General features: G+C 44.7%; 2 protein-coding genes across 10 annotated transcripts in view; both read right to left on the reverse strand.

Annotated features, from left to right (window-relative positions):
• Positions 1-16,680, reverse strand: FAH (fumarylacetoacetate hydrolase). Its single transcript, XM_053955186.1, has 14 exons — positions 16,532-16,680; positions 14,176-14,286; positions 13,435-13,556; positions 12,278-12,327; positions 10,695-10,785; positions 10,054-10,151; positions 9,745-9,797; positions 8,259-8,358; positions 7,457-7,587; positions 6,625-6,700; positions 5,983-6,029; positions 4,927-5,028; positions 3,824-3,941; positions 1-220 (listed from the first exon to the last, which is right to left on the reverse strand). The coding sequence occupies exons 1-14, from the start codon at positions 16,610-16,612 to the stop codon at positions 141-143; spliced, it is 1,260 nt and encodes a 419-aa protein (XP_053811161.1). The 5' UTR covers positions 16,613-16,680; the 3' UTR covers positions 1-140.
• Positions 16,681-18,891: 2,211 nt separating this feature from the next.
• The window catches only part of ZFAND6 (zinc finger AN1-type containing 6), a 36,339-nt gene continuing 28,785 nt past the window's right edge, over positions 18,892-26,445 (reverse strand). For 8 of the 9 annotated variants that reach the window (XM_053954536.1, XM_053954529.1, XM_053954533.1 and 5 more), the window contains 2 exons: positions 20,462-20,575; positions 18,892-19,874 (listed from right to left, as the gene is read on the reverse strand). In XM_053954536.1, coding sequence (XP_053810511.1) covers positions 19,726-19,874; positions 20,462-20,575 — 263 coding nt within the window. In that variant the 3' untranslated portion in view covers positions 18,892-19,725. Of the gene's footprint in view, positions 19,875-19,956; positions 20,008-20,461; positions 20,576-26,445 lie in introns of all 9 variants that reach the window. The other variant, XM_053954535.1, reaches the window with a different exon arrangement.

Consider the following 26,445-nt stretch of genomic DNA (forward strand, 5'->3'; position numbering starts at 1 on the left):
TTCATCTTTAAGATATTTATTGATAATTAAAAATAGTAAGATTACAATCACTCATATAAAAATAATAAATCTGAATAAAGCAGGATGACTGGTAGAGGTGGGAGGAGGGTTCCTCCTTGGATGTCACATTACTCCAGTTCTCATGGATTTGACAGGGCTGGAAGGATTTTTCCTGAGCACTGGCCAAATCCCACACGGAAGCCGTTGCCCTGGCAGTAACCTAGGGACAAAAAACAACACACAGCTTGTTCTGTAAGGACAGCGGGATTTTGCCAGGAATAAAAGTGAATAAAGGCATAAAGAGACCAAAACCAATTGAAAACATCTCAGATATGCAACGAGGGGTAGAAAAAGAGAACACCTGGAAGAGTTCAAGTAGCCCAGGAACATGAGGAAAAAAAGAAGCACAAACTGTTAAACACAGCAATATGCAAGTTCAGTGAATTGATCAAAGAACAACCAAGATGTGCCAGCAATATTTCTGTTTTCAAACCTAACCTGCAGCACCATCAATCTACCTGGCAAACTGATTCACTCCCTGGCCCAGCCCTGCAATTAATCAAATAAATCTGGATTCTCTTTCTGCAGCATCAGGAGTGCTCTTGGGATGTTAGGATGCTGACAGCCAGAAAGGCAGTCATTAAACCCCCTCAAACAGCAGCACCTACCCTTGCAGAAGCTGTTTCACTTGCTAAAGTCAAGTGGTTCTGTTCCATGAGAAATTCAGCATCTGACTCCAAGTTCTCATTAATCCTCTGTTATATAAGAGGGCGTGGAAGCTCTGCTGGCTGCTGCTGCAGAGCTCACGGGGCTGTGACAGCATCTGTGACCACGGGACAGCTCTGTGTCTCCCTGCTCCTGTGTGATGGAGGAGATGACATTGGGACAGGGAGGCTGCAGCTCCTCCTGCTGCCACGGGCCAGCCAAGCTGCTCCACAAACAGCAGCCACCAGCAAAGCTGCAGGCAAGGCAGGGGAGGGGACACAGCCAGGGCCTTCTGGCCCCTCTGAGAAGTCTATTCTGGGAAGAACAGCTGAGGAGACCTACTGTAGCCTTCTGCTACAGCAGCTGATCTAAGGAAGGACAAGTGGCATATGCTGCATTTTAAGGACTGATTTCATAGTTAGAGATGCATTTTCCTGATGGAATACATCACCTGCATGTGATTAAAAACAGCTGCCTTCAAGAAGCCAAGAAGGAGCTCAACAGAATAGACCTGAATTCCCACCCTTAGCACAGATCAGTGGAAAACTCCCCTGAGGAAGAGAAAGGGTGGGCTCAGGCTGCAGGGCAGCCAAAGTTACTGCAGCACAAAGAGAGACCCGGCCAGCCCTAACCCACACTACAGCTCTCACAGCCAGGCTGAAATTAAGTTTTCCAAGGACAGTGGTGTCTCTAAGTGCTTGTGTAAAGCCACCGACACCGTCCTGGTACGTGCCAGGTAATCCTCATCCTTAAGCAGCAGTGGAGTAAGGCACTGTAAGGCTCAGCTCAGCTTGCATTTGCCTCATTAGGCTTCATTGCCAGCTTTCCTTTGAGCAGCAGCTGATTATTTCAGTCCAGTTTGGTTATCCCTGCTGTCAGGCACAATTTAGAGCAGCACCAAGGAGCAGCACACTGAACAAAGCGAGCCCTGTGCTGCCAGCAGCCCTGGCCTGAGCTCTGTGTGTGCCAAGGAGCTACTGAGGGGTTTTTGCAGGCAGCTGCCAACACCACCAGGAGCCCTTCCCCTGCCGTGCTCCCTCCTTGAGACACTTCTTGGGAGAAATATATTTCTCATTTTATCCGCTAAGTCTCTGAAATAGGTCCCACGTGGAGAGTAAGAATACAAAGTTGAAACAGGAAACCAGAAATGATGTGTTGAGCACTTGGCAAGAGCTAATAGCAGCTCCTTGGGAGAGGATGGAATAGCACCAGCCCTGCCCCAAGGGTGCCTTAAGGCCCTGGACCTGCCATACATCACTAAATAAATAAATAGGAGCAGCTCCCAAACGGCCCCAGCAGACCCCGGCTCTTTGCAGGTGTGGGCTGTGGTGCCCACAGCCACCATCTGTGCCAGTGTGAAACAGCCCAGCAGATCCATTGACATGGCACTGTCCCACTGCCTTCCCCAGCTGAGCAGCAATGCCATCATGCCATCTTTAAAGATTAAAGACATTCAGGATTCTAAGTATTTAATTAATTGCCATAGCTCGTCCTGGGCAGGAAGAGCATGGCTCGTGGACTGGTCACATTTGTCCCCAGGCTGGCTCTCCGTGCCAGCAGCTCCCAAACTGTGAGGTGCTCCTTGCCAAAAGGGATATGAGTGTGTAACACCACAGGGATGTTCACCATCCCTCACTGTACCCTAATTTAGGGCTCCTGGCACAGTTACTGGGGACTCTGGAGGGCAGTGTGGCACTTTGGATTGCTGGAGGAGTGTCCCTGGATATATGGGGAGCCTGTAGAGAGCAGTCTCAGATGCCTGCACGTGTCAGCATGAGCAGTCACTGGGCTGTTGGGAGACTGGAGGGTGTCAGAGGCACTGGGGACTCCTCAGGTTCATCACCTATGGCTCTCCCTAGTACATCTCAACCTCCAGCTGTCTCAGCATCTTCCTCTGTCAAACTGGCAGCTGCTCACAGAAACATGATTTTCAAGGCTATTGGATGGGCTGCCAGGCAGGAGGCAATGGAATTGCCAGGGAACTGGAATACATACATTCCATTTTTGTTTTTTTAATCACAGAAAATTCTTAACTTTTCTTAATTTTTTGTCAGAGAAAAACAGTTTATAATTTTAAACTGTTTTGCCAAGAATCCTAGGAGTCCAGGTTGGGTTGAGCAGGCCCAGGTACACAGGTACACATATTAGCATCACACCATGAGGCAGCTGCCCAGGTGTTTGTCACTCCCATTTTCTCTGCCCTCAGTCACACCTGTGAAGTCTTTCCCCATTGCTTGAGCCATGTGTTCCTGTGCAGCTATCTCTGATCACATCAGCAGGATGGAGCTGCTCAGAGCCAGGTGTGGCACTGGCTGGTGACACACAACATCCCACAGGACGTTCCCTAAAATCCCAGTAGGTCACACAGCGAAGGCATTGGAGGCTTGAAACAAGTTTCTCATGGCTGTCCTTGCCAAATATTTGCCGTCCCAAAGATGAGAGGAAAGAAAAAAATAAATTTGTTTTGCACTAGGCTTTGGGTTAAAAAGAAGTAGGAGTGGGATTTAGATCACAAAACACCGTGGTAGATTTTAATTCATAAAATCCTTTGATTATCAAGATGAAAACGAAAACCATGTCTCAGCATGAAAGAGCTCTCAAGCAGAGCCCTTTCCAGAGGGGAGCTGGTCAGCTGTTCTAGAAGGCTCCATGCTGTTTCCCACATACTTGATTTGCAACACACTTCACTGAATATGCCTAGGTTGCAAATGAAATATTACTTGAGAAATAACTTCTTTTAGCATTTGCCAAGCTCTACTCCACATGCAAACTTGTACTGTGGTGGAAACAATTAAACTTCTCCTAGTCCTGGGGTATTTTTACCCATAAAGGCAAACCTACCTCCACCATGTCCTTGGTGCTCACACAGTGGCATAGCAAGAGCATTAAGGACTTAGCAAAGCAAACAATCCTATAATAATAATTCTAGAAAGCATTTATGGCAGGGAAATTTCCATCCACCTGCTTTAGCCTCCTCACAGGTAGGATGGAAACAACATTGCTTGCATGGCAGGCATGTACAGAATAGCCCAGCTCCACTCCAGGGGCTTGTCCTGCTGGGATCAGCCTATGGAAAAGTGCCCTTGCTGCAGTGTAAGAGCAGTTATCCAGCCATTACCTGTCAAAATTACTTCATCTCCATCCTGCAGGAATTTACGAGACTGCCCACTGCCAAGAGGGATTTCTTTTGTTCCATTCCAGGACAGCTCCAGCATGGAGCCAAAGCTCTCTGGCTCCTGCAGTAAGAGTTCATAAACAAATAAACAATTTTTTAGTGTCTTCCCTGCTGTTCAGCTTCTTGCTGCTGGGAGCAGACAAACAAGTATGTTACCTCTACTGAACTGAGTTTTGCTGTTGATTTAATGAATTGATACATTGGGTCCTTTTCCTGACTTTGCATTTTAATTTCTTGCTGGCTATTAGCAGTGGTGCTTACAGCTGTTATCTGGTGTATTTAACATAGTGTTCAACCTGTTAAAGCAGCTTGGGTGTGCCACAGCAAGAATGGAAACAAGTGGAGGAGCATTCTACAAGTCCAGTGCTTTTATGTAATCATGTTTCAGATTTTTAATTACATTTTGTTCTTCAGAAGAGCAAAGCTGGTGTTTGTGTCTTTAATGTCTTCTGCAGTATAATAATCTGAAGATTCAGAAAGCACCTCAGAAATGCTCAAAAGTGAAGTACAGGCATCCCAGCTTGCAGACAACTTACCTGAGGCTGTCTTTGTGACAGCATGTACAGGATTTGTGTTTGGTGGTTCAGAAAGTGAGGCTTGCCCATATATTGCAGCCACTGTCCAAATGGCAGCTCAAGGGGAGTAACAGCTTGTGAAGCTGGCTCCAACTTAAAGTTATACCCAGGCACCTTTTACATTCTTTTCAGAAATAAAAAGCTGCATTTCATAGAGGGTAAATGGATTGTGGGGATGATTCCACACAGAAGTTAATTTGCATCTGTTGTAAAATAGTTCTTAGGGAAAGAAGTACAGGAGAGATCAAAACCCCAAAACTCAACACCTTAAAAAAACAGCCAAGCAAAAACCCTACCCAAACCAAACCACTGCTCAGTGTGAATTTGGGGCTACCAAAGTAGCACCCCAGAGTGCCTGGGAAAGAGCTGCAGATGGTTTTGTGGTGCTCAGATAAGGAAGGGCTTAGCCCCAAGCCCTGCTCTGTTGGTTCTGAGTTGCTGACCAGTGACTGTCATTGTTTCAACACTTACAGGTCCACTGATGGTGCCAGAGGCCAGGAGGTCTCCAGGCCTGAGGTTGCAGCCATTGATGGAATGATGAGCCAGCTGCTGTTTCATGGTCCAGTACATGTGCTGGAGGAAGGAGGAAGAGGGGCTAAAGCAAGGAAGCAACGAAGGACAAACATCTCTGGTGGGCCATTAGGCTGTGCAGAATGCAGTCATGTGGCCTGGCCTATGGCATTCATAAAACTCACAATTTAACATGCAATTTAGTCCCTTAAAATTTTTCATATTTCAGCTGGATTTAATTTTTCCTCTTCTTCCTCTCTAAGACCAGTACTGCTGACCGAGGCTCCAGTATTTTAACAGCCTTGTAGAAAAATCTACTTATTACTGATTTGCTGACTACTGATTTACTGATTAAGGTAATTACTATGCAAAGAGCCAAATGTGAATATGAAATTGATTGAGAATTGCTGCAGCTGGCACATAAATCTCCTGGCTTCAATCGGTGGGTGGAGGCAGAGCCACCACGCTGCCCACGGAGGGGATGGGGCAGACCCAGGCTGGCAGCAGTGAGTGGCATCTAAATTAGAGCTGCAGAGCTGTATTGCAAGAAACAATTCCCTCTTCCTGCAGTCCTCTGCTCTCGTGGCTCCCTGCCAAATGGGCACAGAGATGAGGATGCTCTGAGCACCCCAAAGCAAGAAGCAGAAAGAGCTTCTTCATCAAGCATTCAGGTGTTTCCACCTCACAGGGGGGAACCAGCACCATCCTCCCTGTGAGCTGGAAACACTTGAATGTTTTTCATTTTTTTTTAAATTATGGACTGCCCAGGGAAGTGGTGGGTTCACCATCCCTGGAAGTGTTCAAAAGGTGTGTGGATGTGAGGGACAGGTTTAATTGTGGCCTTGGCACTCCTGGTTTAACATTTGGACTCGATGATCTTGGAAGTCTTTTCTAACCTTAGTGGTTCTATGATCCTGTTCTATGAGTCTAATACAAAAAGCAGTGTTTGAAATTGCCTGGGCTGGAGCTGATGGCATCAGCAAGATTGCAAATAAACAAAAGATGCTGGAGTCTTACCTTGAAATTGGATCTGCATATAGTAGTTGGCGTGCTCATTCCTTCTCCTGCAGAAAATAAAGGATAAAAAAGAGAGAAGCAATTTGTGTTGGATGAATGATGTTGGAGTCTTTTTATTTTACAGATGGATGGAGACTTCTTTTATCACTGTAATCCCTAGTGAGAAAGCAGTAATAACATTTTCTATTGCTATGAAGATCAGGATTTCATAGAAAACAAGTGTGTGTGTTGCACTGGAGTAGCATCAAGCTTCCCATTTCCCACTCTCTGCTCTCCTACAGGAGAAACACCTGGACCTAGTGGTCTGCAGGGCCCTAAGGTGGGGGCTGAGCTGGGTTAACATCTGGATTCCACACAAATCTGCTCAATCCATGCTTTGATGACCTCTGTCTATGCAAGGAGACCCCTCAGGGACCCTCCTCAAGAGGAGCTGACCAACTGGGGGGCATTCCCTGCTTGGCACATTGCTGCACAGCCAGCAGGGAGCAGGAGGAGTTCTGCCCCTTCCTCTGACAGGGGCAATCTGGGCAAAGCACGAAAAGAAGGAGCACAGGGCCCAGAGCAAAGTGCCTGAAGGTTGTAGAGGTGCCAGAAAATTTAATTGGCAATTGCAGCTTTGTAACCCACTCAGCTTTGTCATACCTTTAATGGCAACAAAGAGCTTGATGTCAAAAGTGTAGGGCTCTTTATCCTGAAGGTAGGGCAGCGGCTTAGGATCCTAAAAGCACATAAAACACATCATAATCTAAATAAAAAGGAATTTAAAAATCCACAAGACATTCCAGTGAGTATTGGTGTACCCACCCTGTGTTGGACAACCCATTCACTTCACCATTCTTACTGCTTAGATTATCACTGTTCTTGGTCTCATGCACACACTTTTAAAGATCTTTCTGAACAGACATGATATCCTTGTAATCCAATTCCTTTTTCTGCACAAGGCTCGCAAAAGCCATGCCCATCATTTCAGTGTGGATGTTAATCCAGCACAGAGTGCCAGCACACCTTTGCTCTGTGCCTGCACAGAGAAGATGGTGAGGTCTCTGCAAGACTCTGTTATCTTTCCCAGTTTTAACCACCTACACAATGCAGACAACTGGAAATGCTTGAACAAAGTGTTCTGGCTTGACTCCAGCCTCTCTCCACCCCTTATTGGGGATGCTAAGTGCTACCAAAGACCCAGAAGAAGCTCTGATTAATTTATTTTCCAGGTGTTTTAAAGATGATTTTTCTGCCCTCCTCAAACAGAATGACAGCACAACATGTGCCAGGGCCAGTGACATCAATGAGCACTCGAACTCAGAGGGCCCTGATTGACTTCATCTGCTCAGCAGCAAAATCACAACTGTAAATTCCATGGAGACAATCCTTGGCATGGAGGCAGCTCAGTGATTTCTACTGATGGCACCTTCCAGCTCTGCTGACATTTTTCTAGCACTGCTTTTCCTTTATTTCAACCTTTTCTCTTGCTGACCTGGACAGGGTTTGGCAACACAAATGGCATGAGAGCTTCCATGGTGACAACCCACGGAGAGATGGTTGTGCCAAGGCTTTTGCTCAGGAAAGGACCCAGAGGAACATATTCCCACTTCTGGATGTCACGGGCTGGGAAGAGAACGTTCAAAGCAATGCAGGTAAACATATCCTAGGAATTGCACATCCATCAGACCCATGAAAGAGTAACATGAATTGAAATTGCTACCCCCAGCCTTTTCTAGCTGTTGTGCCCAAATCCTAATTTAAATCCATCCATTTTCAACCCATATTTCTTAGATCAACTAGATTAGGATGATAAATCAGCAATAAGTAAAACAAACCAGATCATCCCCATATAACCAGTATTTTTACCCCTTCTTTAATTATTCCTTTTATACCCAGCTAATGGTCTTTGCCAGTCATAGGGAGAATTTCAACAAGTTAAATCTTTGCAGAGACTGAGGCATTTGTGATTGCCAAATCCTTTTCCTGACACCGAAATCAATCACCATCCTTCATATCACCATTCTTAGGATTCCTCCATCCCTGCCCAGAAGAAACTAGACTGATATTAGCTCTTTCATAAGTAAATAAATCTTCATTAGGCAGCAATTTCTGGTTCTGCTAATTGATCAAAGATGGATTGATACAGGCAACACTTCATTTTCACCCCCTTTCACTCGTACCCAGTGGTTTCAGTGATCAGCACTCTACTATTAAGACATGTGATTTATGCCTCTCTAGGGTTTCCCGTGGAGCTGTAACCCCCTCTCCAGGCAGATTCCCACAGCACCAGTTACCGCTCCAGTCGTTCATCAGCACCATCCCAAAGATGTGCTCCTGGGCTCTGCTGATGGGAATGGGCTCCCCAAACTTGTTTCCAGGACCTACAAAGAATGCCTGAAATCAAAAAGCAACATGTTGATTATGTTTTTGAAGCTAAAAATCTTTACTGCACAGAGAGTTACAGACAGCAGCAACAGAGGCTGGACAGGATGAGTTTTGCACCATTTCCCACACACATTTGGACAAAACCCATGGCCTGCTCCCCTTTTCTTCCCCTCCATTGAGCTGGCAGGCTTGAATTACTTAAGAGCTCTGTGTTGCTAAGAGACAGGCATTAAACAAGGGCATGATGTTGTCAAAATGCAGGAGGAAAAAATGGTCCCTCCTAATTAGAGTCCGGATGCAGAACAGGTTTGCCCACTGAAGGAACTGATTTCTGCAGACAGTGAACAGGAAGGAGTTTGAAGTTATCCAAGGGGATACTGAACGTGGCTGGAGCCTGATGAGACAGTGGGCAAGAACAGGCAGGTGGAGAAATGTGCCCACTAAGTAAAGTAGGCCATGAACTGGGTGCCTGCACTCATTCCCTTAGGAATCCACAGCCTGCAGATGCAGAGGATTTTATAGGAAAACTCAGCTGTCTCTTTCTCTGTACAATATGGAAGCTTTTCCTTCTGTTCTTGCAGCGGCCAGCAGTAGAGCTCAGGCTGGAAAGCAGAGCTATGGCAGCACTATGGGAACCCCAATTTGTGGGACTGCATCTCCCCTTACAGCACTGATTGGCAAAGCACACAGCATTAAAGAGTTTCACTACATTTTTATAACCATTTCCATCAATATTACACTTCTTCCACTATTTTTTTTAAAGGGAAAAGATTGGGAATAAAACATACAAAAATTATATAGGCCATTAAAATGATATAAATCTTAATAGAATCCTATGAAACCCTCCCTTCTGGACCACACTAAACCACAGCATGATGTGCCTTCCCACCAAGTTTTTTTACAACACCCACAGCACAGGTTTTAACTTTCCAGGCAGGAGAATCAGGAGTTTGAATCCCACTGCCAAGAACTCAGGGCTTCCTCTGCTCTAGCACAAGGTGCAGACAGCCTGGACTTCCCAACCCCCAGTGTCCATTGACAGATCCTGGCTGCAGTGCAGAGGGAACTGCTGACCAGGAAACGGGCTGTGGTGGCTCATGGAAAGAATTCTGCTGCCTGACTGCACCACTGGTGCTCAGCTTTGGCCAGGTGAGCTTTTTCCAGCCTGAGAGCTGTATGAGCAAACCTCCCAATGAGCTAAGGCACCCTGTTCCTCATCCAAAGCAAAGGTTTGTTCCACAGAAATCTTTACTGGCTGCAGCACAGACAGCTCTGAGAGGAACACAGGAATGGACCTTGTGGGATATTCAGTTTAGAAGAAGCTAAACCCACCCTTTTTTCCCTGTTTCTATTTTAATATTTTTCAAGTCATAAAGAGAAAAAAAAATCTCTCACCATTTCTAACTCGATATCCAGACGTTTACAAGCACCAAACACTGGAGGTTTATCTGTGGGTAGAAGCAAGAATATATTACAACAAGGGGCAGCTAGGGAAATAGAAGTAATGGCCAAAAGAAGCAGCAGCTGGTGCTGCTCGGCAGGGAACAGAAAATGGACTTAAACCAGGGCTTTCTCTTGCCCTGACCCCAGGCTGGGCTTTAGGCAAGGCATCCCAGACCCTTCCACTCCACTACTCTATGATATGGAGCAAAATTAAAGAATAAAAGAAATAAGAATCCAGATGAAAATCCCCCCAGAACTCACCATTGTCAGGTTTTGTTTGTCCCACAGGTCTCCTGATGGGCGTCCCAGACACCACCACAGACGATGCCCGGCCATGGTAACCCACAGGTAAGTGCAGCCTCGAGAAAGAGCACCACAGTGCCTGGGTTAGCTGGGTGCCAGAGCAGCCTTTTGGGGTGGAAGCACCACGGGAGTGTGAGGTACAAGGAGAAGGAGCTCTGCATGCATGGGCACAAACCTCAGCACCTTACTCTGATATAAGGATGGAAGTGAAATATAATAACAAAGCCATGTTGTAGTCTTAATGCACTGCTGTGCCACTGCTCCAATTAATTCCTTGGATCTTAAATTCTGCTCTCTTGTCCCTCAGCAAAAAAATTACCTAATTCTTTAGGTATACTTGTCTTTGAACTGGGGGGGCTGCACAGTAACTGGTGTGGCCACTGCAGTGAAGGGCAGTGCAGATTCAGCTGAGGCTGGGGACGTGTGGAACTTGGTTCTGGTATTGAACTCTGGACATCACTGATTCTCATCTGCTGTGAACTGAAACCAGTGTGATCCTGAAAAACTACTCACACCTTTGAAAGAGGATCCATATCATGTATATGTACAGATAAGCCTGCAAAATAATGCTGCACTAGAGAACAATCCAAGCCACCCACCAGTTGGGCATCAGAGCGTTCTCCTTCCCCCTGAACATGATCCCAACGTTTGTGGCGTGTTGGCGTGAAGAATAGAAGTCAGTGTAATCTCCTGCACGAGGAAAAAAGCCATAAAACAGGGATCAGTGGCAGCAAAGTCCCTCATCTGCGGGGGCTAAAGCACATCATACACTGCTGGGGATGGAAGGAGCAGAGAAGGAGACAGTGAGAGAACTCAGGGGATGTCACTAATAGCATAAAGGGGTGATTAACAGTTCACCTATAAATTATGCAGACAGAAATGGCTTTTTTGTTTTGTTTTGTTTTGTTTTGTTTCTTGAATCTCCAGTAGAGAAGAGGAGGGAAAAAGCAGGACATAAAGCAGCAGCCCCCTTTCCATAGACAAGGCAATTCCCGCTGCTTTTCCTCCAGCCGGCCGTACCCGGCTCAGGAATTCGGGCGATACTCAGGACATCTGCTGCCCTCTGCTGCCATCCCTGCAAACAGCTCCCACCCTCCTGATCCACGGGAAAACGGAGGCAGTGAGGGGAAATCACGAACTGGGAGGGTGCATTTGCATTGTGCTGGTTGGTGAGCTCAGTAATTATCCAGCAGCTCCAGGAGGATCCAGCAGTAAGTTATCCCTTGCAGTTCCAGCCTCCCAGAGGAGGACCCAGCCACCCAGGAGAGGCAGGAACCACACACAGGACAGAGCTGCACCTAAGGGCTGTGGAATCCTAAATGCCTCCTATCTGTGTGCTCCAGTTCAGTCACACCAGGGCAGTCCAGGGCAGTCATGGGAGCCAGGAGCCAGCAATTTTCTGACAGGACATGTTCAACCTGAAACTATTTTCAGGAAGGTATCACACCTATGGGAACTCCTCATGGTTCCTCTGGGACAGGCTAGACTTTGTCCCAAACCAGGGCTGTGCCCCAAGGAAGGCAAAAGCCAACTCAGAACAGAGCTTGGATAGAAAATGGGCAAGTTCACATCCCTGTTCCTGTGCAGGTCACGCCCTCAAGTGACTTTGATCAAGATGGTTTGGGTCCAAACACAAACTCCTGCTAAAACCAGGAAATTATTATCTATCTGTATGAACATAGGAATCCCAAAGCAGTCCTCCTGGGAGTGGAGGCAAGATCTGGGATGCAGAGTAATGGTCTGGGAGTGGAAACTCATGCTTGTTCATGAGGCTGTGCTGGGATATCTGCCTTGGAAACTTTGCAACACCTGAAATATTTTATGATGGCAAAAGGGGAAATTGTTGGAAACTGAACAAGTGTTTCTTTCCTGGCTCTAATCACAAAGGCCTTTGGTGATGCCAAGCTGATGACAGGAGTTATGTACCACCAGACACCCCTGATTTAATGGAAATTGCATCCAGGAGTGCTCTGTCTGCTATTGAGCTTCCCCAGGCTTTTATTCTTGTGCCACAGACAGCACCTACCTTTCATTATGTACAATAATCTACTTCTGGCTGCTGCAAACCCCATTCCCTGTCACAGCTATGATCTGTCTGTCTGAGCAGGCTGGAAATGAAGCAGCTGCTCCGTGTGGGAGCAAAGGGCAGCGCCGAGGAGCCCTTGGCTGCCCCCACACTCACCGATGTGGGCAGGCAGGTGCATCGTCGCAGAAGCTTGAGGTACAAGTGCTCTGAAATGAAAAATGATGCCTTCAGATCTCGGAAAACTTGCAGCTCCCACCCGTAAGAAGCATGGAAGAGGCCGACTTGCTCCCCCAGCTCCTTCCTTAATTTAGTTTGCAAAGCCTTGCAGAAATAAAAAAATCTGGCAGAAGAGCTGGTGACTGCACAGGCTGCTGCTGTTACTGGGATGGCCACAGCAAAAGGAGCAGCTGCCAGGGTGTGAGTGGGGAGGGGGCAGCCCTGGGGCTGGCTGGATTCCCAAGGGGCACAGAGAAATCCCAGAGCCCCTGCCCAGGACAGCACTGCCTCTGCTGTGTGGGAAGGATGAGTTCATGGCATGGGGCTCCTGGGGGGTCTGATTTGAACTGCTGGCCCTGTTCAGGGAACATCCACGTGGCAAGCAGCAGTTCAACCCCTGTACTGCTCATGAGAGCCTAAATCCTCCCAGTCCCCCTGGCAGGACAGGGAGGAACAACTCCTGCTCACTGCCGGGGCAGGCACCTGTAGTGCCTAAAGCATCACTCCAGACAAACGAGAGGTGAGGGGTTAACGGGCACAGATGTTTTCCAGCAGCACAGAACAGAGCACAGTCCTCCCCTCCTGCCCCCAACACCTCTGCACAGCCCCAAAGCTGAAGCCAATTTGTGACCACATGCTCAGTTTTAGCAAAGCCGAGTGGTTGCTGAGGACAGAGTGGGGGGGCGTCCCCACACCTGCTCCAGGTGTGACAGGCAGGGAGGGAGGCCCCGGGGGAGGTGGGAGAGGTGGAGACCCTTGAACAGCGTCTCCATGGAAGGCCCTGGTGGAGGGGGGTGGCCAGAGGACCAGCCCAGCCCCCACAGAGAGGCAGCAGGTCCGGACACACCCCAGGGCAGAGCTGGCTGTTTCCAGGTGCAGGGCGACACCCTGGAGCTGCGGGCAGTCACAGGATTAATCACAGATTAATCTTTACGTAATTAAGAGAAGGAAGCACTCGATGTGCACAAACCCCAGTTAATTCCCACGTAGGAGGCAGGTGGCCACGTCAGACTGTTGGTTTTGGTGTCCTGTCACTCAGGTGACACAGGGCACAGCTGACACCTCCCTGTGCCTGCAGCCACTCTCTGCTCCCTCACCTTCTCCGCAGCTCCGCGTTGTCCCTCAGGGTGGGCTCTGCAGCTGACAGCAGCTTTTGGAGGAAAGCCCTGGCCTCGGTCCATGCCGGCCAGCCCAGCCCCATGAAGGCATTCAGGGTGGGCTGACAGTGACCCAGAGGTGCAGGGGCAAAGAAAAGACCACATTTTGCTTATCCTTCACATGCAGGAAGATGTCCCACACTCCCATCCCGGTGTCGGATGCCCGTGGCCGGGGTTATGTGGCCGTGACTGCCCAGATCACCCGTCCCCCTGCCCATGGCTGCCCACACCCATCACACCCCACAAGTCCTCTGCAGCAGGACCTGCTGCATGGTGGCCTCACCCCATCCTTACACACCACTGCAGGCCCTGCTGGCTTTGATATCTCAGCCAGCTGTAGACAGAGGTTGTTTTATTTACCTTTATCCTTAACACAACCTCCCTGTCATTAATATCCCACCCACGGAGCGTTGAAGGTACAAGCAGGAGTGAATGAACATTTAGGTTTTGTGTCAGATACTTGCATTGCCAGAGGATGATGACACTTTCCTGGAAAATGACCTTTGGACCCCGATGCCCCTGCTCTCCTTGCTGTCACACCTGTGATGGTTTTTGCTCTACCAGAACCTGCCTGACAACATATTTCCAGTTCATGTTCTCTATCTCACCACAAGTTGCTAAAGTGCCTTATGGAATATTTTTTAAATGCTTGTGGAAATCAGAACAGACTCTGATAAATACCTGATCAAAGACGTGCTGGTGTTTGGCAAGAGCTGGTCCATTGAAAAGATGTTTAATGACGCTGAGATCCAAAATCTGGTCTCCAATGGCTACCCCAAGCCTGTGCCGAGGCTGCAAGGCAGCAAGAGGAGGGGGGAAGAGAAGAGTTTATGCTTGTACCCAAAAATGCCCCAAAGAGGGCTTAGGGGAAGACAGTGACCACACAGCGTTTAACCCATCCAGGACAAAGGTCTGGTACCACAGCAATGGACCTTCAAGAGCCAGTCTGAGTCTGGCTGCTGAAAAATGTTAAGCCCTATGGGCAGAGCATCACTGCAGACTCCCTACAGACCATGAGGGGTGGAAAAGAGCCTCATCCCCATCTTTTGGGGAAAGGATAGCAGAACAAAGAGAAGTTTCTCTCCCCGCCCTCTTTCCCCCAGAAAGAGGCTGATTTGCTCATTAACACCCCTCATTAACAACATGCATTGCAGAATAAGCCCATACATCTTCAATATGCTGTGAAGTAGGAAAACACTACTTCTCCTTCTACAAGTGGGGAACAGAAGCATAGAAAGGCCATGGGCAGGGTGAATTCCATGCCTGTGGGTATGCCACTGGAGAAACAGTCATTTCTGCACCCCAGCTCCTCCCCAGAGGACTGAGGGTGCTCTGGACTCCCCTGGAGATACCAGGAGGCACTCCATGCCCAGGCACACGATTTCTGCGCCTCGGCGGAGGAGGCTGCCCTACACCGCCCGTCCTCACACCACACCAGGAGCTCAGAACGTGCACACCGAGCCCAGCCTGCATCCCTGCTGGATCCTCGCTGCAGGAACAGCATCCCACACATGGGGAAATGGGACAGATGCAGCCCAGGAGACAAAGCTCCTGTTCATGCCCCGGGCGCGTGTGGAGCTGGCGGCGATGGCGGGGCAGCAGCACCGACAGACCCACGGCAGCTGCACGGGGCAAAAACACACCACAGCCTCCATTATTTGTGTCTTTGGGCAAAGAGAGACAAACTATTACAGCCACTTTGAAAAGCAGCTCACCAAAATAACCATCTTCAAAGATGCATGCTATTAAACCTATTTTTCAACCTTTAATTTCTAAACAAGATTCCAAATGTGGTAGTAGGCATTTATTCAGCAAGCATTCCTGCAGAAAAAAAACTAAAGGTCATGTCAGGTTAATTTGTAACTGGGATAGTCAGGAATGACACCAATTGTTTTAGCCTGAAATCATTAAAACCTTCAGCTACATTATTCTCCTAAATAATTTCTGTAAGTCTTGCCTGTCATTTCATAGGGTTTGAGTGAAGATGTCTTTTTCAGAGAACAGTTACTGAGGAAGGCAGAAAAATAATCCAAAGTTGCTAGATAACAGCATGCACATCTCAGAATAGATTAAACACACCATCTCATTTTATCTTCAGAAAATACCACATCAGAAAACACAATCTTCTGGTTCATTTTTTTTAAAACCTACATGGATAACTAGCAGAAACCAGAAGATAATAATGAAGTTTCCATAAGGAATGACAAATAAATTCTCCACTTTTTCCTTCTGAGAAGCAGCTCTTCACTTGTTTCCCTATCTCCATGAGGACACATGTCTGGAGCTCCATCCTGTCAGGCACTCAGAGGGGTGAGGCTCAGCCTAGCTGGGCTCAGTTCTCATGGAAATTGGGAATTGAGAGCTCCCCCCTCAGTAGAAAGGTTGAGTCACATTTTCTTTTGTGATCATAATAAAACAGAAGGCCTGGAGCTGGCTGAACTGGCAGGCTTTGAGCCCAGCTTTAAACATGACACATTTGCACACATTTAATGCAGGATTGCATAAACATACACTCAATAGAACACAATGGCTCAGCTGCAAAAACAGGTGAAACACACATCTGGTGCCCTGGTTTAATGCTTTGGCAGCCACCAACAAAACTCCCCAAGAGCAGTAGTTACTGGGGCTTTTTAAGGGGGATGGTGTGATTACAGTCACAGAGAAAATTAATGACTGAGTTAAAAACAAAAAAATTGAGTGTGAAATGTGCTGTGCCTCTACATAGGGAGTCAAACATAGATTTACTGATGTCACAGAAATGATGGAAACCACACAAGAACTACAGTACATATTAGCCAAAGTACTTCTCATCAGTATTAACACTTCCGATTTCTTTTGTGCAGTTTCAAAGAAGCTGTAATCAAAATAACCACACTAAGGAAACAGACAATGTGCCACCTACGGCTTTGCCATCAGGTCAGGAAGCCCATGAGTGTCTCAGGCTGGGAAATCTCCCTTTATCCCACATTGCTGGGAAATTCTGCCCTCTCATAGCCCTGGAACAACAGCCCAAGAACAAAGTTTGCTGTTAACTCACCTCCTCCTTCGTGGAGAAAACCCCATAGGGGAGGTTTTGGAGAGGAAAATCTGAGTCCTTGTCTACCTGGATGAAAGACATGCTGAACCCCGAGCAGCCCCAGCTCACACACAGCTCCCACTCTCCAGCTGCTGCAACCCAGAGCAGAGGGGCATCAAATCCCACCCTGTCCTCAGGCACAAACCAATCGCTGCTCCGCCACCATCCCACCCCCTGCCTGGGCCCTGGCAATGGTTAATCAGTGCCAGAGGTTTGCCTGAGTCAGCAGCTGTTAATTGTTCCCAGCCAGAAAGTGACCCTGGTGAGAGGGGGTCTTCCTCTCACAGGCACCTTTCCTGGAGGTATTTAGAAGATGTGTAGATGTGGCACTTAATTCAGGGGTGGACTTGGCAGCGCTGGGTGAGCAGTTGGGCTTGATGTTCTTGGAGGTCTTTTCCAACCTTAACACTTCCATGGTTTTACAAACTCTCACATGAAATCAAGGCTTTCCTGTAACAGGTAACTTTCTGGGGGTGAAGGATCCAGCAGCTCTAAGAGCAGAGGAACTGCCCTGGTTTAACTTTGGAGGGGTCACTTATGTGCCAGGTCCCTGGTGAAATGATTACGTCCACACTGATTCTCCCACCACAAGCTCAGCAGGCCTTGGGAAGTTGCACAATTCACACCTGAAACTGCACCTTTTGTGGCTTTTAGTTTTGCAATGCTGCTGCACCTCGTCAAGTTCTTCCATTTTCTCCAGATAGTTCCACCATCTTAAAACCAGAGACATATGTGCAGCCAACAATAAAAAACAGGGAAGCTGGTGCTTCTGCTCCCAGTCCCAGCATTCTCCCACTTGCAGCAGAAAATTCACTCATTGTCAGAAGTAGAAACCAATGAGGGAACATCCTTGAAATTAGAATAGCAAAAGCCAAATCTTTCCAATAAAAACAGGAAGACAACTGTGATTGCCAAGACAAAGAACTGGTTTGCTGCTCAACCTTTTTTTTTCTTTTTGGCAGAGGAGTCATTAGAAGAAATGCAGCAAATGGTTCAGCCGGAGATTCAGTGCAAGATGATATAACAGCATCATCTGTGACAGCTGCTCACTCATTGAGACACAAGCTCACAAGGTGCTGTTTGAAAAGGGGTCTTACTTAAACATCACAATGCCTAGCTTGTGGAATATTTATTGTAAAATTTCCCCTGACTGTTGGAAATGTTTTAAACACAGTGAAGATGTTTTGGGGACAGATTATAAGATCTGGGCTATAGAACCTGCTTATTCCAAAACAGAAACAGAAACATGTTGAAAACCTGTTCTAATACAGTGTCCAACACAAGGAGACAGACGCAAGCATTTTGTAGTGCTCTGAATGTGCTGGTGTTAATTAAGATGTTAATCTGCTAACCTCAAACTAATGACACAAAATACAGATTGAAGTGCAGATCAACCACCAGGAGAACACAGGGCCATGCCAAAGCAAACAAACATGACACACAATTCAAAGGTGTCACGGAAAGGTGGACATCCAGTCTAAATGTAAGCTTATACAACAGACAGGAAGTATGTGAATACTTTTCTTGTACCTTTCCTTCTTTCAGGCACCAGAGCACACAAACATACTAGGTTTCCCCCCACCTTGTGAAATCTATGGTGTGTTCTCTCTGCCTGGCCCAGAAGCATCACTGTCAGGTGAAAGGCAGATTGGTCAGGAGGGCACACAGAGAGAAAGGGAAGAGAGAGAGACCAGAAATTGGCAAGAAGAACAACTCAAAGTGAGAAGAATTAGAGAATAGGGAAGCAGCAGCAAAGAGGAAAGCAAACAGAAACACCCACCAAAGGTGACACTGCAGCTCCTCCACACTCTGTGCTGTGTAAGAGGAAGTTTAGCAAATCCTTTGAGGAAATACAGGATCTCTGACCCATGATAAGGCAGACTATTACTGAAACTTGCCAGTAAGTTATTTATTCCTTCCTTCACTATAAACTCCATGTGCTTCATAGATTGTGGTTAGGCCATTTCTGCAAGCACAAGCTACTCCATTTATTATTCGGTCTTGCAGATTACTTTAACTACCAGAGAAAGCTCCTTCTGCTGCAGTGTTTATATCCTAAATGTAGTGTTTTATCTACTAATTTCCAGCCATAGCTTTTTAAGAACATTCTGAATTTGAAAATCAACAGACAAGGTCTGGAATCTGCAGTGTCTCTGGTAGTTACAGGTGAAAATATAAAAAAAACCCATCAGAATTTAGCTGGCATTGGGATACATGTGGTAGCTGTGACTAAATAAAGTTTCCATTTATCAATGGAAGGTCCCCATTAAAATAAAGCAAGAGAAATCCAACTTATATATGCCAGTGACAGCCACAGGGGCTCAGATTTTTTTAAATTTTATTTAATCAAAGTTAAGACGTGGATAAACATAAATACAGCACAGGTACTTCAGATCATTCTTCATATTTGTGTACAGACAAACTGATGGATGTAATCCCAATGAAAACTGCAGTCAATGAAGCGCATACAGCCTTCCCCCCACACACACAAAAACAAACCCCAATTAAAAAAAAAAAAAAAAAAAAACAACAAAAAACCCCACACAATCTCAGCACACACTCTCATTACAAATGATTCATACATAAATAGGTAGAGGGTGCAAACAAGCTAATATGCGAACATGTATAACCTCTCGTTAATGGGAAAAAAAAACCAGAAGCAGCCATAATGATTAAAATACATTCAGTTACTGATAACTAGTTGTGCCATACAAGGCATTATCAATAAAAAAAAAAAAAAAGGAAATTGTGCTGCAGAGAAAAGCTATATACAACAAGAAAATAAACTGCAAAGTTAACGCATGCATGTTTTATCCTGGAAAAGCACAGCCCTCCAATATTTTCTCCATGTTTGTTATAAAAGCCCTCTGCACTCAACTAAAATTAAAATGATCTTAAAGGATAATACTTGTAAAGTTTACTTAAGTCTTCAGCCACAGTAAACTGCAATGAAAATAATGTTCAGAGTCATTTTCAAAACAAAACAAACAAAAAAAAACAAAAACAAAAAAAATCTATTCATCTGATGACATGCATGATTAAAAGGTCTAGGCAAGATACACTGCTCTACGTTCCTGATGACTAAGGAAAAAAGCTCAAGTCAATTTAATCTGCAGATGGTCAGAAGATTTTTGTATTCCAGCAGTAGCAGCAGTTCAGATCTTCTGGATCTTTTCCCCAACAACTACAGGATTCTCTTTTCTGATTTTCTCAGCAGCATCAGCTTTGTAATTGTAAGAGCAACTGTGTACATCTGAGTAACGGTGCATTCCACAGTAAACGTTCCCACACCGACATTCGAACCCTGTGGACAGAAACAGCAGCTTAGGCATTTCAACATTCTAAATTACACTGGTTTGCTTTAAATCCTGAATGTGTTCACTCACTAGCAATAAATCTCAGTCACCAGTGTCAATCAATCAGCCAAAGAGCCTCTGCTGCAGAAAGCATAAGAATCACAAATAATACATTTTTAAGTGATTACAGCAAGATTTGACTTGATATTCCTTCTTTTCGCATTACACTCTAGGACATTCCTAGAGAACTCCTGCCCTTTTGCTATGTTTATGAATATTCACCCTCCAGAATTCAAGCCCTTTCACTGGACCACTGCAAAGCTGGCTAGTGAATGGCAGCAATCTATCATCCAATTCCTCAGCTAAGCAGACTTCCAAAAGGAAGTATTTGGAATTATGAACTCCACTTTTAGACAGGAGGCTGAAAAACAAAATGATACATGAATGACTAATCTAGTAAGAGTCAGCTGAAAACACCTTTGACTGTTATTTCAAATCATTATCAAACGACCATGCCCTATTTTCTCTTTAAGATAACATTTCAAAGGGCCCAAGCCTAAACAAGCCTAAGGAAACCGAAATCAGTATTTCTTACCAGTCAGTCCAACCTTCTTCCTGCACATGAAACAACGATTCTTTTTCTGTTTTGGTTTGTCAAGCGACTTGTCCTGTTCTTCAGGTGTAGGCTCTGCATTCTCTGACACTGAAGCTGACATTAAAAAAGTTAGTAAGAACAGTGGAGAAAGAAGTCTGTCTCTGCCCTTTAAGTCCTACAATAATCTAAGGCCCATGTTGTACATTTGGCCATTTTGCTGCAGCTTCCATGTCTGAAGTGCATTGGTCTCTCCGTAGCGACTGGAACTCCCTCCTTCTAGACCTTTGATTTAACTTAAGAAAAGAACACACCAAATCCTTGAAAATACCACAAAACCAACCAAAACAGTAAACATTAGGTTTAACAGCAAGATTCAGCACTGTCAGATGCAGGAAGAAAATCCAACAGCCAAGTGTTTCCCCGCAGTATTACTCGCCCAGCTCCCAAAATCTGCTTGCAAGAAGCACTCTATGCAACAGGATCAGTTGAGCCAAACACCCTCTTTCAAATCCTGAATCAACATTATTATTGCTGAAGACTGCAACATGGAGGCCACGCAAAGCACAGTGCTTCAGAACAATCTCCACCAGTGTGATGCTGCTGCTCTTGCACACCTGGAAAAAGCCTACAAAGGCCATAAGTGACTATCTGGGGTGAGAAACACCAGCTCTAGAGACCCAGACTTATAGGTGGAACTACACTGCACTGGAGCCCAGAAGGAAGCAGGTAAAAACCTAATTTTAAAGATATTTCTCCTAAGGCATCTTTCAACCCACTGTAGTGTTCTCTCACATCTAAAAGAAAGAGGTTACAGGTTGTGTGGGAGAGTATGAACAAGTAATAGTAGTATTTGCCTGAGTCAGAAAATAGAGTCAAAAATAGAAGTTGGCTGGTTTTCCTCAAGTATTTGCAGATTCCTTACATTACAAAGCAGAAATAGAAACCAAAAAAAAAAAAAAACAAAAAACAAAAAACTCAACTTCATTTCAAGAAGGGCTAAGAGCCAACCTCTGCCTACCAAACACAGCTGGACCACAGCAGGACAAGTCTCCCGTGAGTAAGACACACACAAGTTGGGAGTATTTGCAGCAAAGAACAAAAGCAAGCTCCAGCTGGGAGGAGTGTGGATGGAAGCAGAGCTAGAACCAGTGCTGTAAGGAAGGGAATACAACAGCAAGCTCAGACATTTGTCAGGGAAAAAGCTGCAGGCATCTCTGTGCAGCTGGACTTTTGTTTGTCAGAGACTGTCAGATGTAGTTCTGTGCTAGCTCTTCACCAGCTGACAGCTTTTCTGCATGACAAATCCAGTGGGGTTTTTCATGTGCTGCTATTCTGATCTTTTTTTTTTTTTTTTTTTGAAAGGAAAGGGCACTCATCACTTTTGCTATGTATCAAAACATTGTACTAAGCAACATCAATGGATAGCAAGATACCTGATCACCAGCAAAGACTTTGCCTGAGGGGACAGTATATTCCACAGGTTAATCTAGCAAAGATACTATTATACATGGTCTATTAAATCCTTCTCAGTCACCATCTATGCTATAGCAGAGCTTCTTTGTCCTGAAATTTCTAACAATTCATAGTTTGCAAAACAAAAAAGGTTCAGTGGCTTTAAATGGCTGTTAAAGGGCACATTTCTGAGTGGGTATAGTATCAAAAGGATTGCAAGGTAAGAACCAGAATCAGCAAGGACTAAAAGAGGTGAGATAAGTACCAGAAGTGATTAAGACTTACTCAGATGTTGTAGTTTTACAGAAAACAGATACTGCAGTCTTTATTAATTCATTAAGACATATTCATGCCATGAGCTAACATTCTCCAGCCTGTACTTCCTGTTGTAGCAAATCCAGTTACCTCAATCTAAGTTTCACTAAGAGCCTCTGTAACTATTAGCTAAATTTAGGAAAACTTGGCACTCTTCCCTGCATAACAAGGCTCTCATACACCCTTACTTACATTTTCATTGTGCGTATGGCTCTCACATTAAAAAGGTTTAAAAATATTTAAGAGCTACTGCTCAGAGTAGAACCTAGTGGGAAGATTATTCTACTGCACCACAAGTCACTTTGTATCTGCTGTAGTAACCATAAATTTTAGGTCTCAATTTGCTCTTGAATAGAAGCTAGAGATTTGAACCAAAATCCTGTATGATAATCACAAATATCCCAACCACTTTAGATGACCAAGTGCCACTGTTCAGTCTATAAGCTACCAGTGATGACCACAGCAGAAAAAAGCCAAGTAAGATGCTATACTGTCCAGCTTGGAGCTTGCAGGAAATATGTTGCAGCCACTCCCAACAGCTGGATTTCATCTGGATTCCAGGATGCTGCTGCCTGCTTTCCTTGAACCAAGTCATCCCTTCCCCCAGCCCAAGAACAGAAGCCCTGGTAGCAGCAGTACAAGCTGCCAACTAACCAAAAAGGAGTAAAGTATAAACACAGTCATATTTCTGAGTTAACAAGTTGGGCTGGTCACTAAAGTTCCCGAATTTACAGAACATGTTCCTAGCTGACCAAAACAAGCAGAGCCTGGATTTCTTCCTAAAGGCACAAGCTTTTCCTACTGCTTTGCTTGTACAAACCCCTGCCTGAGCTTCAGTGTGCTCTGACTGACCACAGAAACAGCAGCCACATGACAAAATGCACTCCAGCCTCTGCACCCCTGCAGGCACACACAACACAGCTCTGTGTGTGCAGCAAGACAACCAATGCTTCACCTGTTCTCTCTCTCGATGTTTTACATTCATCACCCTGCATTACTGGGCAGAGGTTTTAAAAGAAAAAGGTTTCCCATTCCTACAGAAGAGCATGAACAGCTACATTCACTTCTTAAGGGCATTTCACTAGGCCTAGTAAGAAGAACCCCCACACCTCCAGAGGAGTGAAATGTAAAGTTAATCCAAAGGAGAATATCACTACTTGTGAACATTTTAAACTGACATAATCAGCCTAAAATACACTGTTTCAAAACAAATGAAGTTAGAGCACACTCACCCACAGAATTTAGCTTTAATTCTTCTGTTCTTCTTAGCTTTAATTTCCTCTCCCCCTGGAGCATTCACCCAGGATATCAGGAGATCCTGTATTATTTGATACACTTGTATCATAATCATACTCTACCTCTGAGTCCCTCGTACTATCAGGAAAGTGAGAAGCATCCATCAATTCCTTTCCAGTACTGTCTACTGTGCCAACCCTGATAAGGCCCACTGAAGCTGAAGCCATTAGCTCAACTGCATTCATCTTAGATCCAAGCAACCCAAACATAAAATTCTGCAGCAAACTAATTGTTTTAATATCAAGTTTTTTAAACTTAGTTTGAACTTCACTGTTTAACCTCACTAAAATCCAGATATGCACAAAATCAGGTGACTTCATTCAGAACAGCCATGTACCTTTTAGACAGTTAATCCAATCTAACTTTGTACTTTGGTTTTTCAAATAATAACCACACCACATGACGTGAGTGATGGCATTTTGCAATGCTAATAGTACATGCTCCTCTCCAATTCACAACAAGCTTGAAAATCACAGAGGCCGTTTTCATTCTCAGAAGTTTTTACCCTCAGAGGGGCTGAGTTCATCCATTAGTTGGATTTATACTTTTACCCCCATGTTCTTCAGCTGTAGGAGCTCCACAATGTTTGTGGTGGAGTCCTTCTGCCTCCCATGAGAGTTTCATTTACCTTTAAAATCCTCCCTGGACCAGAAGCATAAATCCTAACCTGGATGGTTTTAACTCCTTTACCTGCTTGCAGGCTTGCCTGGAGGCAGCCCCGTTAATCCTCTAACAAATCAGGAATCCTGACTAGTTAATCCTAACAGGGCCATCATGTTGAGCAAAAGGTACAATAGCCCAGGAGGTAATTAAAATGACTTGGAGAGATGCTCAGAATAGAAGAAAGCTGCTAGAAAAGCTGGACTGTACTTAAATGAGTTTCATTTCAGGTCATCTTTAATGGCATGTTCATGGTATTTAAGAACATTAAAGTTAAAAAAAAAATTTATTAGTCCCTATCTTAGAGCATCTAGGCTTTTGCACTGTTCCACAAGCATCATCATACAAATGCTAGCTCTAAAGTCTACACTTATTAACATATTCTAGAGTTTTCCTCTATTTCTTCTGCAATGTATAAATCCAACAAAGACAAATCTGAACTGCTCTTTGGGAATTTTATCCCTTTGTAGTTTTAGTTTGACTGCAAATAGCAAGGACTGTGTTGCACGCAGCTCAAGTCTCATTTATCTGTCTGCTTTAGAAGAGTAATAATAGTAATCTAAGAAAGCTTAATTATTCACCCAGTCTTTCATTCAATGTTGTTGTAGCCTGGTAATTTTTGTTAAATGGCAAGTTAAGGGGACCTCAGCTGAACACAATATATTAACTTACACCAGCAGCATAGAACAACTCGCCCCAGAACAGACATTCCCACGAGGCAAGATTTTATCAAAATAATACTGACATTATTTCTCCTGTTCCCCTACATCAACAGAAGTACTATTAGACACACTTCACTCTGGGACCAACTTTTTTTTTTTCTTCTAAATGTTAGAAACTTAGGCAATGCTAAAAAAGAACCCCTTGGATTCACGTTTGTATTACATGCTTGTCAGCAACCTAAAACTCAAATTCCAAAAAATCGAAACTTCAGGATGCACAACTATGACAGCAATTCAATAAAATCCCTCTCAGCATCCATTCTAAGCTGCTTTCCTTCCAAACTTACATTTTCAAATCAAAAAAACTTTAAAACTGGAAACACTACGTTTCCTATGATTTGCAGTTAAAGGACATCACAGAAGGAACTCTTAAGGAAGTGAGGCTGACCCTGCCAGAGAGTTATAAATAGGGATGGTAATTTAGAACTCAACTACATGCTGGTGATGTTCTTAGTTTAGAAATGAGGGTACAAAGAAAAGGACAGAGGACACAGCTGAGTAACCTAAACACCTGATATATGCTGGTCCTGCAGATACATCCCTAAATTCAAAGCTTCTGGTTGATAAATCTTTTATCTTCTCATAAGGAGAATGAGCTTGAGAGGTGGAGAATTAGAAGCAGCACAAATTTATCCGAGTGTATAAGAAGAAAGACATGCCTCTGAAAACTTGCTGGGAAAAGTCTTTTCACAGGCCCAAGGCACCTCAGAGCCAGGTCAATAAAGTAAAGTACTGCCTCTGTCTCCCAGTGAAAAGCCAGTAAATGCATCCTACAGAAAGGGACAGGTCAGGTTTAGAAAAGTATCTGAGAAGCAAAGCTTTGATACCAGAGATACAGTCAAAGAACTAATATTTACAATGTTTAAGTGGAATTACAAGTTGTATCTGTAAAAAACCCACACTTCTATGTTTAGATTAGTCCACAGAAAAATAATCCTCCCCACTAAAACCTAAACTGTCTCAGCAGAAGGCAGAATACTTACTGACTTACCTTTAAATATCTTTCATAATGCCTACAGGTTACCAGTCTGAGCACATTTTGTATACTATCTGGCATTTTTGCATTTCCTAAGAAATACTATTAATTTTTTTTTAGTCTTAAGCTCTGAAAGCCTTCACACAGAAAACAAGAAAAAAATGAAAAGAAACTTTACATTGTACCAGCAAGAAGGATTTTAGGCCAATATAGTTAACTCTCTTAGCCATTGTACTTTCAGCAAACATAGCCTGTGGTTTGGTAATTTTATATTTGATAAGTGAATTTCACTAGTTCAAAATCTTACATCACTACAGTTCAGAGGAGAAAGGTTCTTTTATAGGTGTTTCCTGTTTATAAAAGATACTGACCCTGTTCTGGCAATGGCTATGTCAAACACCCTCTAGCACAAATATACTCAAACTTCAGAGATGTGCTGTAAATGGTTACTCTGAGAAGTAACAGATACTCAAAACTCTACTCAGGTGTAACAGCCATGGCATAGAGACAGAACAGGATGTTGATTTATGATGTGCATTTCCAACACCAATTAAAACACTTGT

Source organism: Vidua chalybeata, chromosome 13, assembly GCF_026979565.1.
Source record: "Vidua chalybeata isolate OUT-0048 chromosome 13, bVidCha1 merged haplotype, whole genome shotgun sequence".
Classification (NCBI taxonomy): Eukaryota; Metazoa; Chordata; class Aves; order Passeriformes; family Viduidae; genus Vidua; species Vidua chalybeata.